General features: G+C 53.0%; 2 protein-coding genes across 2 annotated transcripts; both read right to left on the minus strand.

Annotated features, from left to right (window-relative positions):
* Positions 1–3,521: 3,521 nt before the first annotated feature.
* Positions 3,522–6,053, minus strand: LOC120674901. Its single transcript, XM_039956003.1, has 2 exons — positions 5,820–6,053; positions 3,522–3,976 (listed from the first exon to the last, which is right to left on the minus strand). Exons 1-2 carry the CDS (start codon positions 5,932–5,934, stop codon positions 3,522–3,524), a joined length of 570 nt encoding a protein of 189 aa, XP_039811937.1. The 5' UTR covers positions 5,935–6,053.
* Positions 6,054–8,733: 2,680 nt separating this feature from the next.
* LOC120673806 (putative receptor protein kinase ZmPK1) lies at positions 8,734–11,455 on the minus strand. Its single transcript, XM_039954817.1, has one exon. The coding sequence runs from the start codon at positions 11,313–11,315 to the stop codon at positions 8,910–8,912; it is 2,406 nt and encodes an 801-aa protein (XP_039810751.1). The 5' UTR covers positions 11,316–11,455; the 3' UTR covers positions 8,734–8,909.
* Positions 11,456–19,967: the final 8,512 nt, after the last annotated feature.

Raw genomic sequence — 19,967 nt, forward strand, 5'->3', positions numbered from 1 at the left:
GGTCAAGGCCCTACGGATCGGCGACGAGCGCGCGCGATGCTAGTGCGCAGCAGCTCCGCCAGGAGTTCGGTGCTATCTCTTTCCAGGAGGGGGAGACCGTCAACGAGTTCGGCGTCCGCATCACCGCGCTCGCCACCAACCTCCGATCTCTCGGCGACAACATCTCCGACTCCGAGGTAGTGAAGAAGTTGCTGCAGGTGGTCCCTGAGAAGCTGAGCCAGGCCGCCGTCTCGATTGAGATGTTCCTCAACTTGAACACCGTCACGATCGAGGAAGTGATCGGGCGCCTTCGCGTGTTCGAGGAACGTGCCAAGCCCAAGCAGATCACGGACGCCATGGGGCGCCTGATGCTGGGCGAGGAGGACTGGGAGGCCCGCCGCAAGGCACGTCATGACGAGGAGAACTCTGGCGGCAACGCGGGGTCCAGCAGTCGCGGGAAACGCCAAGGGCGTGGACGCGATCGTGGCGGCGGAGGCTCCTCATCGCGCGATGGCCGCGACGGCCAAAGCGCTGGCGCCGGGAAGTCTGGTGGCGGGAGGCCACCACCCGGCGACCACTACAAGAACTGCGGGAAGACTGGCCACTGGGCCAAGGACTGCCGCGGCAAGAAGAAGGCGGCAGCTCATGTCGCGCAGGCGCAGACCGACGAGGAGGACCCATCACTCATGCTGGCCACGGTGGAACTGGCGGCGGGAGACATCCTCGAACCCGCGCCGGCTGCTTCATCACCGAACCCTACCTCACGCCGCGTCGATCTTGTGGAGGCCAAGGTTCTCTTCCAGCGTGATGGGCAGGAAGAAGATGCAGGGGGCCGCTGGGTCCTCGACACGGGCGCTACTAACCACATGACAGGTGATCGGAGCGCGTTCGCCGAGCTCGACCCTGCCGTGTGCGGAACCGTGTGTTTCGGCGACGGTTCACTGGTGAACATCGAGGGGCGCGGCACGGTTTTGTTCGCGTGCAAGTCCGGCAAACACCGTGCACTCACCGGCGTCTACTACATTCCGCGTCTCACTGCCAACATCGTCAGCATTGGGCAGTTGATCGACGCCGGGATGAAGGTCGTCATCGAGGATGGCGTTCTGCGCCTCTACGACCACGATCGCCGACTCCTCGCGAAGGTCACGGGATCGGCCAACCGACTCTACCACCTCGACCTCCACATCGCCCGCCCGGTGTGCCTGGCGGCGTGCAGCAGCGAGCCGGGCTGGCTCTGGCACACGCGCTACGGGCACCTTAACTCCCAGGCACTCCGCCGTCTCTCGCGGGAGTCCATGGTTCGCGGTCTTCCTCCCGTTGATCGCGTGAACCAGCTCTGCGACGCGTGCCTGGTTGGGAAGCAGAAGAGGGCTCCGTTCCCGCAGCAAGCCGCCTACCGAGCCGAGGAGCTCTTGGAGCTTGTCCATGGCGACATCTGCGGACCCATCGACGAGAACGCGAGCTGGAACTGGGAGTCTGCAGCGACACCAGCCCAGAATGCTGAGCCGTTCAGCGTCGAGTACCCGACCCTGCCCGTGAGTACCGGGGTGCCGGAGCCTACTGCGACGCCGACCTCACCAAGCCCTGCACCAGCATCTCCACCACCGTCCTCACTGGCTCCTGCTACGGCTCCCTTCATGACTCCGGTGCACACTCCTCGCGTGGCAACAGACGCAGCCTCACCATCGCCACAAGACAGGGTCGAGTTCGCAACCCCGCCGACATTCGACGACGCGCTCGATGCGAATGTGGACGACTCCGTGCCCCAGCGCTACCGACGCGTCGACAACATCCTCGCCGGCGGTGATCACCCTGGGTATGCGCCTCGTGAACTTGAGTTTGACGAGCTCCACGCAGTCACTGCCGAGGAGCCGGCGTCGTTCAAGGAGGCCGAGTATTATCCAGAATGGCAGCGCACCTTGAAGGAGGAGATGGACGCCATCGTCGCCAACGGGACTTGGAGTCTCACCGACCTTCCTGCTGGTCATCGTGCCATAGGCCTCAAGTGGGTCTACAAGGTGAAGCATGACCAGCGGGAAGCCATCGTCCATTACAAGGTGCGCTTGGTAGCCAAGGGGTACGTCCAGCGCCAGGGGGTGGACTTCGAGGAGGTGTTTGCGCCGGTGGCGCGCCTCGAGTCCGTGCGCCTCATGCTCGCCATTGCTGCGCACTGGAGCTGGCCGGTACATCACATGGATGTGAAGTCGGCGTTCCTCAATGGAGACCTCCAAGAGGAGGTGTACGTTGCCCAGCCGCCCGGTTTCGTCGACAAGAGCCGCCCCGGCGAGGTACTGCGCCTACACAAGGCGTTGTACGGACTACGGCAAGCTCCCCGCGCGTGGAACACCAAACTGGACGCCACACTGCTCTCCCTCGGCTTCAAGCGCAGTGAGAACGAACACGGCGTCTACATGCGCGGTAAAGCCCAGAACCGGCTGATGGTCGGCATCTACGTCGACGATCTGATCATCACCGACGACGACGATGCGGAGCTCAAGGCGTTCAAGGAGGACATGAAGAAGCAGTTCCAGATGAGCGATCTCGGCACACTCTCGTACTACCTCGTCATCAAAGTGTGTCAGGGGCCATCTGGGATCACTATCTCCTAGGAGCGCTACGCACACAAGCTCCTGGAGAGGGCCGACATGATCGGCTGCAATCCAAGCTCGACGCCGATGGAGTCTCGGCTCAAGTTGCTCAAGGAGAGTACAGCTCCACCTGTTGACGCCACGGCCTACCGGAGCATCGTCGGAGGACTCAGGTACCTGCTGCATACGCGACCGGACATCTCGTTCAGCGTCGGCTATGTGAGCAGGTTCATGGAGGCGCCAACGGAGGAGCACCAGGCTGCTGTAAAGCGCATACTGTGCTACGTCACTGGAACGGCAGCCTTGGGGATTCACTACAAGCGCGGCGAGAAGAAGATGTCGCCGCAACTTCATGGGTACAGCGACAGTGATCTCGCCGGCAACGTCAATGTGTAGAAGGGAATAGAATTGGTGTAATGTTGTGGATTGTTTTGTATTGCATTGAGGCCTCGGCCGGTATATATAAGAGTACAAGACTTGGGGTGCAAGGCAACCCCACCGGATATGTATGACAGTCCGGATACAATATCTAAACTACCAAATATACTCTAACATCCCCCCGCAGTCACAGCGGGAGCACTGCAGACGGTGAGACTGAAGGAGAAGCCGAAGGTAGGAACCGACAGACTGACATCCCCCCGCAGTTGTAGCGTCGGCGCAATGCAGATGCTGCGACTGGAGAGAACCGGCGAGAAACTCATGCGGATGGTAGACCTTTGTGCCGATGTCGAGATAGCCGAGCTGAAGGAGCCATGGTCGAAGATGCCGTGCGTAGAGTAGCCGTGGTCGACGTAGAGCTGTCGAAGTTGCCGAAGACGAGGTAGCCGCACATGGAGCCGCGGGCGCACGAGGAGGCGCCATGGTGGTGGCGTAATGGAGAAGACGCCGGAGACGAAGATGGCGACGCGTCGAGGCAGTCGTAGAGGGAGCGATGCCAAAGTCGATGCAGTCAGGTCATCGGGCGACACATGCCCGAGTTTGCCAGACTTGGGAACCCATCGGGGACGATGGGCACGCACTGGTGTTGCCAATACCGGACGTGCAAGGGAAGATGCACAACCAGACGCCGTCGCCGAGGGCGACCAGCAGAGAAGGCCTCCATGGCGGTCGCAGGCGCAGAAGAAGGCGAGGTAGAAGGTGCCAACGCCTGCTGTTGCTGGAGTAGACGAAGTAGTCGGGGACGAGATGGCGACGCTGGCGACGTGGTTGTGCTAGACGAAGTGAGGAAGGGAACCCAGATTTTCCAGCACAAGGCCGAATGATCCGGATTGCGCGGCGGCGGTGCTCGAAGGAGATGGCGAAGAACCCGTACAGCTTGACGAAGACAATGCGCGGGACGCGCAGCGATAAGTCAACGATGAGGTCGTGGATGTAGTCGGCGGCGGTGAGGATGCAACGGCGAAGGAGACCTGTTAGAGGAGTCAAGGGCCTATTGGGACTTAACCCATTAGGGTTAATTAGTCGCTTGCTTAGGGGTCAAGTAAACCTCTCTATATAAGGAGAGGAGATATATCAATCTAAGAAAACAACAGTGGGTACTGTAGCGCGGCAACAACCGCCCCTTCTTCCTCCACAATCCTCTCAATCCCACCACGCTCATAATCTCCGCCCCCAACCACCGCCGCCGCCGCCACCGTCGTCCACCATGGCACTCGCGCTCTCTTCGTCCTCGACCGCGCCATCCTCGTCGTTCCCCCAGGGCGCGACGCCCCCCAACTTCGTCATGACGCCGACGCAGTTAACCGCCGCCGTCCTCAACTTGGGCCAACAGTTGGCCGGGATCTGCGACCTTCTCCTGCAGCGCCAGGTGGACGACTTCTCCGCACAGATGGTGGCCTTGGCACCGGTCGCATGGCCGCCCTCGAAGCCTGTATGGTCGCCGTCGTCACCGCCCGTCTGGTTGCCGCCCTCGACGCTCGTGTGGTCGCCGCCGTCGCCGTCCGTGTGCCCGCCATCCGCACCCGGGTGGCCGCCGACGGCAGCCCTTGCGCCGGTTGAGTGCCTGCCGCCTTCCTCCATCGCGGCGAGCTCGCACCAGTTGACGCGGCTGGCGGCGGTCAAAGGCACGCCATCACCCTCAGCGCAGCCGCCTCTGCCGTTAGATCCGGTTATCCCGGAGGATTTCGTCGCGCCGCAGGTCCCGCAACCAGCCTGCGGGCTCCTGGCTGCCGCGGAGAGCAGCAGCCCGGCACCGTTGTCCTTCCCTCCTGCGCCAATCCCGCCGTTCACCGCCACCAGCCCCGTGCCACCGCAACAGCACTGTGCACGCGCTTCCTTCGGGGGCGTGGATGGCATCCAGGCATCGGCAGCGGTGCGGCTGCAGGCTGCAGCACGCGGCCTCCTAGCGCGGCGACGGCTACAGAAGATGCGCTTGGAGATGCAAGAGGCGGCTTTGACAGCGATCGACCTCGGAAATTAGGGGCGCGACTTAGGCAAATGGGGGCGCGGCCTCGCCCCGTCAGACGGCCACCAGCGCTCGTGCCAACTCGCCGCTGTCTTCACGCGCATGCATGGTAGCGAACTCCAATTCTACAGCAGCGATAGGGGAGGCGGTTTCCTCCTTGACATCGGCGGAGGCACATTGCCTGGCGCCATCACGTTCCGTCACCGGCCACCACGAGGACGTCTCCGCTGGTCGCTGTCGCGACTAATTTCTGGTGGCCATACCTGTCCTCCCCTCTCGTTCCGATGGTTTCCATGGGATCCAGGCGGCTACTTACGTGCAGGTCCAGCACAAGGAGGGTGTCCGCCATATCTTCAAGAGTCAAAAAATAAAGAATTGCAGTTTATTTAAAATAAGCCGAGATGTAAAAGACTTATTCTTAGGTTTTTGGTTTGCGTCTAGTGGAGTCATCGTTAGCGTCATTGTTAGGTTGCAGCTCGAGGACGAGCTGCATGTCCAGGTGGGGTGTAGTGTTAGAGGAGTCAAGGGCCTATTGGGCCTTAGCCCATTAGGGTTAATTAGTCACTTGCTTAGGGGTCAAGTAAACCTCTCTATATAAGGAGAAGAGATATATCAATCTAAGGAAGCAAGATATTAGAAGGAAATCCCTTCTCTCTTGCCAGCCGTGGGCGAAGCCCCGCGGCCGGCGTTCCCAGCGTCCCCAACCCTAGCCGCCGCTCTCTCGCCCTCGAGTCGCCGCCCCGTGAACAGTACCCACAGTACTGTAGCAACATGGGTACTGTAGCGCGGCAACAGCCGCCCCTTCTTCCTCCACAATCCTCTCAATCCCACCACGCTCATAACAAGACCACAGGTGGCGCCGCGGCTGCCCGAAGAGGCGAAGCAGCGGCAGCCCTCCATACTCGGGGAAGAGGCGCGCAGTACGAGGACGGACGTCACGGGAGCCGGGTGGATCACGCACATTGGCTGATCAGACCAAGTAGCGTGAGGCGAGACGACGGTGGGCGAAGTCGGTGAAGGCGACGACGAGCCGGCGAAGGTCGACGTGCGAACGAAACGGCGAGGAGGGCAGTGCAGATGGGCGTCCCCTAGGGCACCGTCCATGTCACTATGTCGCATGTCGAAGATAGGCCGGTGAAGTCGACGCCGATGTCGAAGTAGAGGCGCGAGGTCGACGGGCGGTGGGCGACTCAATCTCGATCAGTGATCGGGTAAAAATCAGAGAAACTAACCAAAAATAAATCAGCAGTAGCAAATCTTCGCGTAGAGCCTCTGGGTGCGCATAGCACAAGCCTCCTCCCCACTCTTATCCTCTCCCCTGCTCATCATGGTCAACGACGGACCATAGCCACGGGGCGAGAGAGAGAAACAGAGGGTGAGAAAGAGGTGGCCAGGCGACGGCGATGAGGGCGGGCGGCGCGCGTCCCTCCCGGCGACGGCAGGTAGCCGGAGGCGGTGGAGGATCCCCGCCAGGGATGGTAGCGGATCCGGAGCGTGGCGCACGTCCTGGCCGGCGACGACGGAACCCCCTGGGATGCGGAGGAAGCCACCAGATTAGAGGCGCGACCGGCGGCGGAGGGAGCCCGCGCGAGGCGCGCGAGACAGAGCCACACGGGCGCTGCAGAGGAGGCCGCCGGGTGGACGGTGCAGCCGACGCGGGATCCAGACGGGAAGCCTGGCGTGAAAGGCGACGGGTCGGAGCGGAGGTGCTGCACGGAATTCGTCGACGACGAGTTGAAGGCGCCACGCGGAGCCCCTGCTGCCACCACGGCAGCACAAGGTGGGTCACGGGCGCCGCCAGAAGATTGTGACTGCCACCACGGCAGCGCGGATCGGGTCGTCGGCGGATTTCATGCGGGTGACGAGGTACGCCGATCTGCTACTGCTTGACACTCTAAGGGCGGCGGATTAACTCGATCCGCCGTGATGGAGGGCGCTGCCCCCGGCGGAGGTCATGGGCGACCTCCCCGGGGGCACGCTAGAAGGCCGGCGAGGGGGCGCCCTGGAGGGGCGCCGTGGGAAACAGGGGGAAGGTGGTGGCTCGAGAGGAGGGGCGCCGGCGGCGCTAGGGTTAGGGCAGCGGATGGTTGCCTAGGATCTCAAACCCTAAACTCGTGATACCATGTAGAAGGGAATAGAATTGGTGTAATGTTGTGGATTGTTTTGTATTGCATTGAGGCCTCGGCCGGTATATATAAGAGTACAAGACTTGGGGTGCAAGGCAACCCCACCGGATATGTATGGCAGTCCGGATACAATATCTAAACTACCAAATATACTCTAACACAATGATCGCAAGAGCACCGGCGGGGTCATCTTCTTCCTCGACGATGGGCCTATCTCCTGGCAATCATGCAAGCAGAAGGTTGTGGCCCTGTCATCGTGCGAGGCAGAGTACATTGTGGCGGCGACCGCAACCTGCCAGGGTGTCTGGCTAGCGCGCCTCCTCACGGACCTGCTCGACGTCGAGGTCGGCGCGCCAGTGCTACGAGTGGACAACAAGTCCGCCATCTCCCTCATCAAGAACCCAGTACACCATGATCGGACGAAGCACATCGACGTCAAGTACCACTACGTCCGGGAGTGTGCTGAGTGAGGCCTGATCGACATCCAGTTCATTGGAATGGCAGAACAGCTAGGTGACATTCTCACCAAGGCTCTCGGTCGACTCAAGCACGACGAGCTGCGCACCAAGATCGGCCTCACCAAGCTTCTCTCCAACGGCAACAGGTCTTAGGGGGTGATTTGTTAGATAAGCCTGTTGCCAGATCGTGTACATAGTTAGTGTTCCTAGCTTTTAGCTTCTGTTAGTTGTAGCTGGCGCGCATACAGCGGCTCACCGTGGTCACCATGCGCGCGTTGCGCGGCACGTCCCAGCGGTGTGGGATGGCACATCGTGTGCACGAACGTGCCGCGGTTAGTTCTGTAACTAGGCTTTATATTCAGCAATGAACAACTGAAAACGCTGCCGCTTTGCAGCACCGAAACTTGTGTCTTCCACCGTGATCGCGTGCGTCCACCCTCCCGCTCTCGCCGGCGTGATTCTGACAGTGCTGCCCAGAAGGCCAACCATGTAAAATATGCGGTGTCGGTTATGTGGTTAGGGTTTGGTTCTGCTTCAATCAATACCTTATTCGCTTCCGATTCTGGAGAAAATAGAATCAAGTTATGCATGTTTACAGAATTCACTCGACATAACAGGTGTCGGTAGCCTGGTAATACCTTCTGGATACCTCAATTTTCTTTGGTTTTGATATAAAAGATAGGCAATCACTTCTTGTGCGTTTTCATGGAACCCAGTGTTGAATCAATTATCATGCTAGGCGAAGGGGCAGTAATACTTTTATGAAGGGTTTAGTTCCATGTTAGTCAGTAGTTAACATTCTTCTGTTCTGGTTCAGGACATTGTAAAACAAATTCTGGTGTAGCATGGTGGGGTCAATGCCACAAGCTTCACCATCAGAGCAGCTTGTGCAAGGAAGGTGGAGGCTCCATTTTACTGCTGAAAAGAGGCTGTTTCCAATAAATTTTGTGGATGCTGCTTCTCAGGTAACAAAATAGTTCCCTGTATGTCTTTGTGTACAATGATATCGGAGTATATTTGCCTATTGATGGAAGGGATAAAACTAATCAGTCTTTGTGAATATGGTGTGCTGAAACTTGTGACGGTGAAAATGTTTAGGGAGATGAAATTCTCAGGCTGTGCTCCTCCCCTCTTTATCTAATTAGCAAACGTAATTAAGATAAAGGAACTGCAGCTGCTGGGTTCTAGTAATATTGACATTATTGCATTCAAAGATCACAATCTCCACATTTTACAGTACATCCATGCAGTCAGAGCTTTTTATCTTTTCTCATTGTTCCTATACTAACATGATCAAAGGTGCATTTGGCATGAAACTTGTTATGCCTTCCGCTGATCTGGCATCTGTTGCAAGTCAATATGAATAAGCTGGATGGTAGTCATCTTCATCATCACAAGACATGAGCACCTTGACAATTTCATCCATTGTCGGCCTCTTGCTTCTTTCTTCGAGGCATGAAAAGGCTATTTTCACCATTGCAATTGCCTGCTCTGTATCAAAATGGCCATGCAACCTATCATCAACAATGTCACCAACATTCCCGGTAGACAGAATATGTTTAGCCTCCTGGACAAACTCCAGGAAATCTATCTGTCTTTCCTCTAACAATATGCCACTCGAAACCCTGATTCCAGTCACAATCTCCAGAAGTACGACCCCATAGCTGTAAACATCGACCTTTGCATTGATTGGCAAATTGAGTGCCCATTCTGGTGCCATGTACCCCATTGTGCCTCTCATATGGGTAAAATTGAAGCTAGTGCTATCTCGCTTTGCAAGCTTGGCCAGTCCAAAGTCTGCTATCTTGGCATCAAAGTCTCGTGTTAGGAGTATGTTTTCTGGCTTCACATCACAGTGAACAACCCACTCAAGGCATTCATGATGAAGATAAGCAAGGCCTCTTGCAGTGCCCAGGGCAATCCTGAACCTTTGGCTCCAACCAAGCAGGCTTTCCGTACTTCTCTCACCAAAGAGGTACTTATCCAGTGACTCATTCTCTACATACTCATACACTAATAGCCTGTTTGGCCCTTCTGAGCAAAATCCCCACATTCTGACTAAATTTATGTGATTGATTCTTCCAATAAGTGTCACTTCTGCCCAGAATTCCTCCTCTCCCTGGCGAACATCTGTAAGTTTCTTTACTGCCACTATTTTCTTATCTTCAAGCACACCTCTGTAGACGATTCCTGCTCCTCCTCTCCCAAGCTCTTCTTTGAACTTTCCAGTTGCTTCCCTCAGTTCTCGGTATGTAAACCGCCTGAACTGGTTTGTAATCATCTTGTACCCATCCTCCATTGATTTGGGGATGTTATGCTTCTTGAAGAAAAGGTACCAGCCCGTCACAATAACAAGCAACTCTAGAGCTCCCAGTATTGCAGCAAAGACATAGAAGTATGTCCAGTTTATGTTGTCCTTCTTTGTTCCATACATACTTGCTGATCCTAGCATGACCTCAGAACCTGGTGGTCCACAGGTGAGGCTTTCCTTTTTAGAGATTGTGGATATCAAGCTACTCGAATTCTTTGGTACTTTCATATAGTTGTCTCCAGGAAAATACACGTAGACCTGACCATTGTAAAGTAAATCTTTAGTGTAACACCAACCATCTCCACCCTTGTATGTGAAAGATAAGCAGGTACTGGTGTTCAAGCAAATGTTCCAGCATGCTTCAAATGAGATGGATTTATTTGAGGACAGATCAAAGCCATAGTAGTCGGCATGAGGTTGCTTGACAAATGTAAAATCATCAGGTGATTGGTTTTTATCAGTTGAGAACATTGGTCGGCATCCTTTGTTCCAATTTGTTGGATCAACCATCTCATAATCTGGAGGGCATCTACACTGGAGACGATTGGTGTAGTCACAGAGCCCATTCTTTCCACATAGCCCATGCACATAGCACATCTGTATTACAGCCTGTCCTGTGACACTCCATTTCCATGTTGATGCATTCAAACTGTACATTCTGAAATTGCCGTCATAATCGATTGTGATCCTTCTCTTGATTCCTGGACCTGAATCTGAAGCCTCTATCTTAAACCCATCACTTGACACAAAATTACCCATGTCATCTAGAACTGCTATCCTGGTGCTGTTGAACCTATTGCGGCCATTTTTTTCAGCGTTGTAATCCGGACTTGGCCAGTAGATGCTTGTGATCTCTGGGCCATCATACAACATCCGCAGGACGTTGTCGTTGTCGAAATAGAGGTGATGGTAACCAGAGACTAACCTTGTGTCCTTTGTCAGGTTCTGCCCCGGGAGCAAGGTGTCAGTTGGCGAATGGAAGCTCTGCCACACGATATTGTTGCTGGAGTCGTTGATCACAAGGTTGCCGCTGTTGAGGAGGGCTACTTTTGTGTGCTTGCCAGACGATGTTCTGCTCTCCCACACCGTGGAACCATTGGTATCTGTAAGTATCAGGTTGCCTTCGTGGTTCAGCGATATCCTGGAGCCGTGTTTGTTCACGGGAGAGTAGCCACTCTCCGCGGAGTAGGAGTTTGCCGTCCAGACGACGGTTCTATTGGTGGTGGTTGTGGTGTACCAGATGGAGAAGGTGAGAGCATTTGTGCCAAGCTCGTGGAATCCGCAAGAGAAGGTGCGGTCCGGTGAGATGAGGAAGACCTCGTTGTGGTCCTCTCCTCTGATGTGCGAGCCGGTGGTCATGGTCTGCCATGGCGATGCGCCAGAGCAAATCTTGTAGGAGAGCAATGGAAGGAGGAGAAGATAGAGCAGTGCAGTCATTCTTCTTCTCATGGAGCTCTTTTGGCTGTGGAGGCGTAGGTAGAGCAATGGTGATAAGGTAGGTTGGTAGCTTTATTTCTGCTTTAGCTCCTCGCAGTTTAACTCTAGACGATGACACGCATATACTATGTTCGATGCTGACTCAACTATTTTAAAACTGACCCAAGTAGGGCCAAAACTGCAGGCCGATCCAGATGTACACACTGTATCCCGCAGTGTTTCACTTTGGTTTCGGATGACGTCCACTGATGGGAACGTTTTGCATTTGTGGAAGAGGATAAAAGACAGCATGAAAGACATGGATCAATTGTATAGTACACCGGTGGGTTGCGTTTCTGAGAGGATGACCCTCACATTGTTATTTCTACGAAATTGAATGCTCGAACACTTGCATAAACCTAAATTTGTTTATCAGAGTCAAAGCTAAGTGTTTGATGACGTAATAGCAGATCTGTAGATCAGATCTCGCCCATGTCACGTCTTTAATATTCGATCGGCTTATCGTGGCCAACAAGAATGCTTCCATTGCCTGACCCTAAAGTAGTTTTTTTTCTTTGATGCTATGTTGATCATGTGACTCTTAAGTCGTAGACTAGTATTGATGCAATTTTTCCTCGGTTGGCTTTGGCTTCGAGCATCTTAGGAAATCCCCGGCGTAAACATGCGCGCAGACCGGGCGTCGTGCTCGTGCGCAAGCCACATTTGTTAAAGCTGCATCTTTGATTCTTTGTTAACAAAAGTTTTTCTCGAACGCTTTGTTAACAAAAGTTAAAAGGCAATTTTTGAACTTTCTTATTTTTCCCCAGGAATTTTCAAAACACATGGTAAGGTTCGTCAAGATGTTCTTCATCTGGAAGCCGTGTCAAAGTGTAGTTTGGGTGCTTTAATGTTACTCTGAGAAAAAGAATGGTAGCTGAAAGATATCTTTGCGACTTGACCAGAAGCCCGCAATATAGCTACTAGTTTGACGGCACGACCTGTGGCATCTCAATTTACTGTTCCTTTTGCTTTTTCTATGGTCTCGTTTGGATCAAGTGCTAATAAGTACTAAACTTTAGTCCTAACTCATTCAAACAGGATTGGTAATGGAGTAGGATAAACTTTAGCTAAGAGACCAAGATTTAAAACCTTTAGTGTTTGTATGAGTGCTAATATCTACTAAAGTTTAGCATTCAACTACTTCCCATCGAAACAAACCTTTTATCTTTCTAAATAAAGCACCTAGTCATCTTCCTCTCCACTTCATCATGTCATTATCTTTTACCCTGTGGGCATCCTAGCTAGACTGTAGGCCATGATTCTGACGGCCTGGCCTGGTCCTGCAGGATCAGTATCAACCACGCCATCGAATTGTCCTCGCGTTTGCAAAGTCCATATTCAATTAGCGCGTGCTATGTGCCTTGGCAAAAAAAAAATGCTAACATTTCTCATTCTTTTTTGTCTTTTTTTTGCGAGGTACATTTCTCATTCAATCTCAGGTGAACAAAAATTAGTACCCTAATCACCCCTATTACTCTATTCCTCATCCACATGTGATCGCAAGGTCCGGGCTTGAGCTGCAGCATTTTCTTTTCTTTTATTTTGAGGAATATGGCCATATGGGCCGCAGCTTCTTGACCTGCTTCAGGGCGATGTCACCTGTCACCGAGGCAGTTGTTTTCGTCTATTCTGTCATCGAAACATTGTGAACAACTGAACCTGACCTTATCATCAGCAACTTTGTTTCACATTTTGCTCGGTTGGTCTACCAACCGCAACCAGTAGCGTGTTTTTTTTTATGGAATGCCTCAATGGCTGACTTTATTGATTATGGAATATGATTAGCGTGTTTTTTTTTGAGGAGGTGTATTTTATTGCTCGTGATCGCGGCGATCAGAATTCAGAACCAGCGGGCCCTCGTCCGAAGTGGGCCAAGGTCCCTTTCGGCCTCCGGGGGTCCAACGCAAGTGGTAAGCAGCATCGCTGTGGCAACGTCAGCGCATTTAGTGAAAACATTGACCGTATCATCGCCGTCTTGCATCCGGTCACCCCTGTTGCGGTCGTCTCAGCCAGAACGGTGTCATGATCTGTGGGCTCTACCTCTCGTGTTCAGTGGCAGCGAGTCCGTCTAGAAGAGGGGGTCCCACTGATTGCTCAGTGTGCACGACCACGCGAGGAGACCAAGTGCGGTCAAGCTCTATGTTCTCAAACGTTGGTACCTTGCTTGCAACTGGCCTGCTACGGATCGTGGTTAATCCCAGGGAAAAGAAAAAAAAATGGATAGCTGTGAGTATTTGTATTTGTATTCCTAGTATGGTGATTAAAGACGTCCCTTCGGCGAATCACATTCGTCACACACCTTGGCACACCTTTGAAGCAACATTTACTCATTTTTTTTCTGATACCGGACCAGAGCAATTTCGGCTTGGGGGCCCGGCAAGGTCACAGATGTAATTCGGGGCCCACACTGATGATTGCCCAGGAGAAAATTGGAGATTTGCCCCTCTTCAGGATTGGGCTTTGCCCATTTGCCCTTAAATAAAATGGCTTCGCCCTCCTCAACTGTGGTGGCTTCGCCCATTTGCTCTTCGAACGATTTGGACTCAAATTCAACTGGATTTTAAACTAAACATCTCAGAACTTCCCATTTTGTCCCTGCCCCTCAAATATCCATCCCTTCTCTCCCGTCGGGTCTCTCTCGCTGTCACAGGACAGTCCAAATAATACCAATCAAGTGCAATAATTAACATTTAAACTCAAACCAGAATTACTGCACTCAACCAGTACACTCAGACCGCCTGCTGTAACCAGGATCATCGATTGCACAGGAACTCTCGCCAAAAGACGAGCACAGATGATTACCAGCGATAAAAGCATTCAAGCCAAATACAATTCAAACCTCAGAGTTCAAACGCAGCGGAAAGTAATTTAGAGTTGAAAACAAGCTTCGAAATACAGAACGATAACCAACGTCGCAGACAAAGATGAGCTTCACACCTTGCCCACTGATGTGAGGCTCACCTGCTCGAACTTCACGGAGAAGACGGGACCCACTCGACCGACCAACCCGGAGGAAGTGGTTGACCGATCCACGAGGCGCAGATCTCCTCGAAGTCCTCCGGAACGCATCCTGCTAAAATATAAGGCAACAACAAGCCTGAGTATTCTAATACTCAGCAAGACTTACCCGACTATGGGTATACTTAGCCCATTAACTAGACATGAAAGGCTTTTTGGCTCTGGAGTTATTTTGCTGAAAAGCTACTATCAGTGAATCCTTACTTTCAGTATTTTAGCTCAAGGTTATTATACAAATACCAACTAGGTTTGCACCAACATCTAGAGCACGCATGGTTGATCACATTATCTTTTCAGAGTACCACATCAAACATTCTCCGTTCAATATCATTCCACTTCTTTACTACGATGTGACGAAGTGACCAAGGTTCTCTTAACCGAGAGAGACGGCGAATCGATCCGATTTAACTTTGCAAGGTGGACCTAACACACACGTCACATATAGGCCCCGTCGGATCCTACGTGGCAACCCTTCACATATGCACACCGAATAGCCGAACTGCCCTGCGACCCGGGACTGCTAGCCCCACCGATACCAACGAAGGGTCAGCCATGAGTTTGCATACTAGCTCCACTGGTGAAGACAGTATCAAGTCAGTCTACCGGTGCACATATGGTACTGAGCTTACCGGTTTCGACTACCTCATACTCCCGGCATGCGGTTAGTACTGTTCAAACTCGGTTAGCACGGCCAACAACGGTACGGTCCTTAATCGACACAGGCGGAGGCTTACTTTCCATCCATTCCATATCCATAACCAAATCCCTCTCCGCCCGGTCTCCATTTTTCCTTTCTTCTTCTCAAGGATTCGTTCTCCAGAAACTTTTCCATAAGTAACAAGACCTATCTCTCGCGAGTGACAGGAATCACTCGACTTTTACCGGGTTTACTTAAGCATAGCAGTACTAGCGATAACTGAACTAGTAGAGACACTGGGTAGCCAAGATTATGCATCTATGGTTCCAATCAATTCCTTGAACTTAAATGCACAATACTTTAAATATAACATGGACTAATTAAAATAAGGGTCATGCTCCGGGGCTTGCCTTGCCAGTCAGCGGGGTTAGCGACTTCTGGATCTGGCTCGACGGCTGCTTCGGCTCGTGGTTCCCCTGCTTGCGGCTCCTGGATCGGCTCAGTGATCAACTCGTAGACGGCTTCACTCGCGACGTCTAGACGTAAGGAAAGATGCCATGCCCTAATTAAAATGGTGCAATGAAATGATACAAGTGCTCAAGATGAAATGACAACACCGAAAGAAAGATTAATTGGTAGCACAAAAAGAAAAACCGCGGCTAGGAGCGAAACATGTGCAGGAACTCAACTTGCCGACATGAATAATTCAACAAAATTTACTAGCATGAAAATACGTTGAAAACACATACAAGAAAAATTTATTAACTTTTATTGAAAAAAGAAAAAAATTTATTTTTGCCCTAGCAAAATAAACTGAGCAACAATAGATCCACACACATGCACATAGACCATGCACCTGAAAATTTTACAGTGGACTACACATGTAAGGAGTAAGCCACTGTGAATTTTTCATAATTTTTAGAGTAACAGAACAACTGGCATTAAATAAACTAGGTTAAACACAAACTGAATTTTTAGCAGGGGCAAAAGTGACATTTACCAAGCACATGTATTTTTCTTCTGAAGATCATGATCTTTGAAACCTAACAAAATTTAGTTTGCATTTTTCTATATTTTTTCTACACATTTTTGAAGTTTTCAGCATAACAAAATAAATGAAAATTGGAAAACATAAAGGTAAAAGAGGGGGGCTGACGACTGGGCCCCACCCGTCAGGGAGCCCAGCCCGCCCCCCTCCTCCCCTGTTTTGCTCGCCCACGGCCGGCTCGCGGCGGCGCTCCCTGCGCCGGCGGTGGCCGGCCGGCGGCGCTGCTTGGCCGGGTCGCGGCCAGGGCGGCCGAGCGGCAGTGGGGCGCGCGCTGGGCGGGGCGAAGACGCACGCGGGCGGCAGCGGCACGCATGAGCAGGGGCGGCAGCGGCGCGGCGGTCCGGTCTGACCGTGGCCGACCGGCGGAGGAGGCGGGGCGCGCGCGCGGCTAGGGTCCCAGGCGACCCGCGAGCGCGAGGCGGTGTCGCGCGGCGTGGTGCAGAGGCGGCCCGCGGTGGCACAGCGGCGGCCATGGCGCCCGCGGCGGCGTTCCGCCGGCGGCAGCGCTAGAAGGGGAGGGGAAGGAGCTCGGGGAGGACGAGTGACTCACCACGAACCCGTTCTTGGGGTCGATTTGAGCGGAGGGTGGTCGGAGAAGCGGATTGACGCGAGGGAGGCGGAGCTCGGATTGGCTCCAATGGCGGCCGACGGTAGGGTTAGGGTTTCGACCAACTCGGCCGGGGAAGAGCTCAGGTGAGGGTCGGGGAAGGTATAGGGGGTGGTGAGGGAGCTCAGGGCGCGAGGAATCGAGAGAGGTTCGAGCGGAGGTGGCGGATTGCGGCCGGCGGTGGCGAGCGGCGCGAGCTCGCTCGAGCTCTGCTCGAGGAGGAAGAAGGCCGGGGGAGGAAGCGAAGTTGGTCTTGGGCACCCGGAATGGGATGAGGTCGTGAGGTACGACGAGGTGGCGGTGGCACGGACGCCTAGGATGACCGGCACGTGGGCACGGCGTCGATCACGGCGTGTCACGCGTCATGCTCTGCTACACTGCCGAGAGACCGAGTCGAGTCAAGCCCAAAAATTTGACGGAATTTTGATTCAACTAGAAATTACTTAACTTGTTTAGGGATGAATGACCCTCTAAACACCAGAGATGTTACAGCCTTCCCCCCTAAAAGAAATATAGTCCCGAGATTTAGGCATAACGGAAAATATAAGACAAGAAAGTTCAAGTGTGAGCTACCTTGATGCGTGCTTAGGAAATCAGGGTATTTGGCCTTAAGAAATTCCTCTTGCTCCCAAGTGGCCTCATCTTCCAAGTGGTTGCTCCATTGAAGTGAGATAGGATGCTCAGGATAAGTGAGATCAGACTCTAATTGAATCGAGTCACTTTCAACAACTTCAGTCGGAACTCTAAGACACTTCTTGAGTTGTGATACATGAAAGATGTTATGAATTGCCGAAAATTTTGCTGGAAGATTCAACCGGTAAGCCACAGGACCACATCTTTCCACAATTGGATATGGACCAATGTAGCGGGGAGCTAACTTTCCTTTTATCCCAAATCTTTGCACGCATTTCCAAGGTAATACTTTTAAATAGACGTGGTCACCAACTTCAAAAACAAGTGGATCACGCCGTTTATCCGCATAACTCTTGTAACGGGACTGTGCAATCTTCAAGTTCTCTTGAATAAGATGAACTTGTTCTTCGGCTTCTTTAACCATGTCAGGTCCAGAAATAGTCCTCTCTCCAACTTCGGACCAATTCAGAGGAGTACGGCATCGACGACCGTATAAAGTTTCGAATGGTGCTATTTTTATGCTTTCTTGATAGCTATTGTTATAAGAAAATTCCACTAATGGTAAACATTGATCCCATTTCTGTGGATAGGCTAGGACACAAGCGCGAAGCATATCTTCTAAAATCTGATTGATTCTCTCCGTTTGGCCATCTGTTTGAGGGTGATAGGCCGAGCTGTGGATCAATCGAGTTAACGGTGCAGTTTTATGGGAAAGCTTCTCTTCACCGACCGACACCTTGCTGCCTTTTCAGCCACTCACCAAAGCAACAAGGTTAGTAACTGGTTACTACAGCCTCTATTTTGACAACGACAATGTGCTGCGCCTCATGTATGATGGACCGGATATATCAAGCATCTATTGGCCAAGTGCAGACTACAGTGTGTTCGAAAGTGGGCGGACAAATTACAATAGCTCCAGGATTGCAGTCCTCGACGCCGAAGGTTATTTCCTATCAAGTGATGGGCTCAATGTAAAGTCATCTGATTGGGGTACTCAAATCAAGAGAAGGCTAACGATTGATTATGATGGAAACCTCAGAATGTATAGTTTGAATGCATCAAGTGGGAATTGGATAATCTCATGGGAGGCCATAGCCAAAATATGTGATGTGCATGGATTATGTGGACAAAATGGGATATGCTAGTCTTTGCCAAGCTTCCATTGCTCATGTCCGCCAGGACATGAGATGATTGATCCACAGATTTGGAACAAAGGCTGCCGGCCGCAATTCAGCAAAACCTGCAACAACACAGAAGAGTTTGAGTTCATCAAGCTTCCCAAAACTGACTTCTATGGCTTTGATCTGAGCTACAACCAGTCTATCTCACTTGAAGAATGCAAGATCTGCTTGGATGCCTGCTCCTGCTCTGCTTTTACATACAAGGCTTTTACAGACAAGGAGGGACCTGGACTTTGCTACACCAAAGCTGTACTCTTCAATGGCTACAACTATCCAAGCTTTCCCGGTGACAACTATATAAAATTACCCAAGAATTTGGGCCCAACAACATCCTTAGTCTCCAGAAAGTCTAAACTCACATGCAACCGGGATATTCCTGAGATTGTAGGAGGATATGCAAGTATGTATGGAATGAACAGTGTCAATAAAAATTGGACAACTTACTACGTGTTTGCAGCAATACTGGGAGCCCTAGTACTGCTCTTTACTGGGACAAGCTGGTGGTTTCTTTCCAGCAAGCAATATTGTCGGGAACCACAATTAGGGGCACCCTAATCGGGGTACTAAGATCGCTTTAAAACACAAACACCTGTTAAGACAATTGGGCCCACAAAAGCCCACGGCCTGCTTCCCATCCGGAAGAAAGGAAAGGACTCAAAGGAGCCCAGCATGCGGCCCATTCGCATCCCCTCGAACCCGCGGAATGATCTCCGCCTCGCTCGAGGGTCCCTCTAGGGCCCGCTGGATGAACTCCGCCTCGCTCGAGGGCTCCCCCCGGGACTCTCGACCGCGCGACATATCTCCGCCTCGCTCGAGGGTAGCGGATCTACCCTCGAGCGGGTGACTCATCTCCGCCTCGCTCGAGGCCGTCTCTCGGCACAAGGGACAAACGGCCTCGCCGCCCAACCGCTCGCCGTACGGAGGCGTTAAATGCCAGCCACTCCGCCACGGCACCCGGGACAGGCGGCACCGGGCCGCCATTCCCACAGTAGATGTGACCGGGGTCCCATCCGCTGACTCCGGTCACCGCTCCGCCATCTCGGTTGCTGTAGCAACACTGTGGGGCATACAACGCGGGACAAGACGGCTCGGCCCTGCTCCCGTTACTGTTCTGCCGACACCGACCATCCGGACTCACCTCCCACTGGGGAAGGGGTCCGGCGACGCCATGTGTCCTTCTGAGAGAGGCGCTCAGCATACACGGTCGGAGTCCCGGACCTCCCCCCCTTTCAGAGGTCCGGGACCTCCACGTGTCCCCCGGACCTTCTAGTGTGCACGCCCGCACTCCGACCAGGGGGTCCGGGGCCGTCCCGCGCCATTACTACCGCCGGGACACTGCAGGACGACCGGCGCAATCTTCGCAGGACAAAGGACGAAATCCAGGATGACAGCGACGCGCGCCGCCTTCCCACAGTATACTTCCTACAGTATCCGACCACTGTGCCCCGCAATTTAGGGGAAAACGACGACTTCTATGCCCTCACTCATGTGCACTGCCCCT

Source organism: Panicum virgatum, chromosome 5N (genome assembly GCF_016808335.1).
Source record: "Panicum virgatum strain AP13 chromosome 5N, P.virgatum_v5, whole genome shotgun sequence".
NCBI lineage: Eukaryota > Viridiplantae > Streptophyta > Magnoliopsida > Poales > Poaceae > Panicum > Panicum virgatum.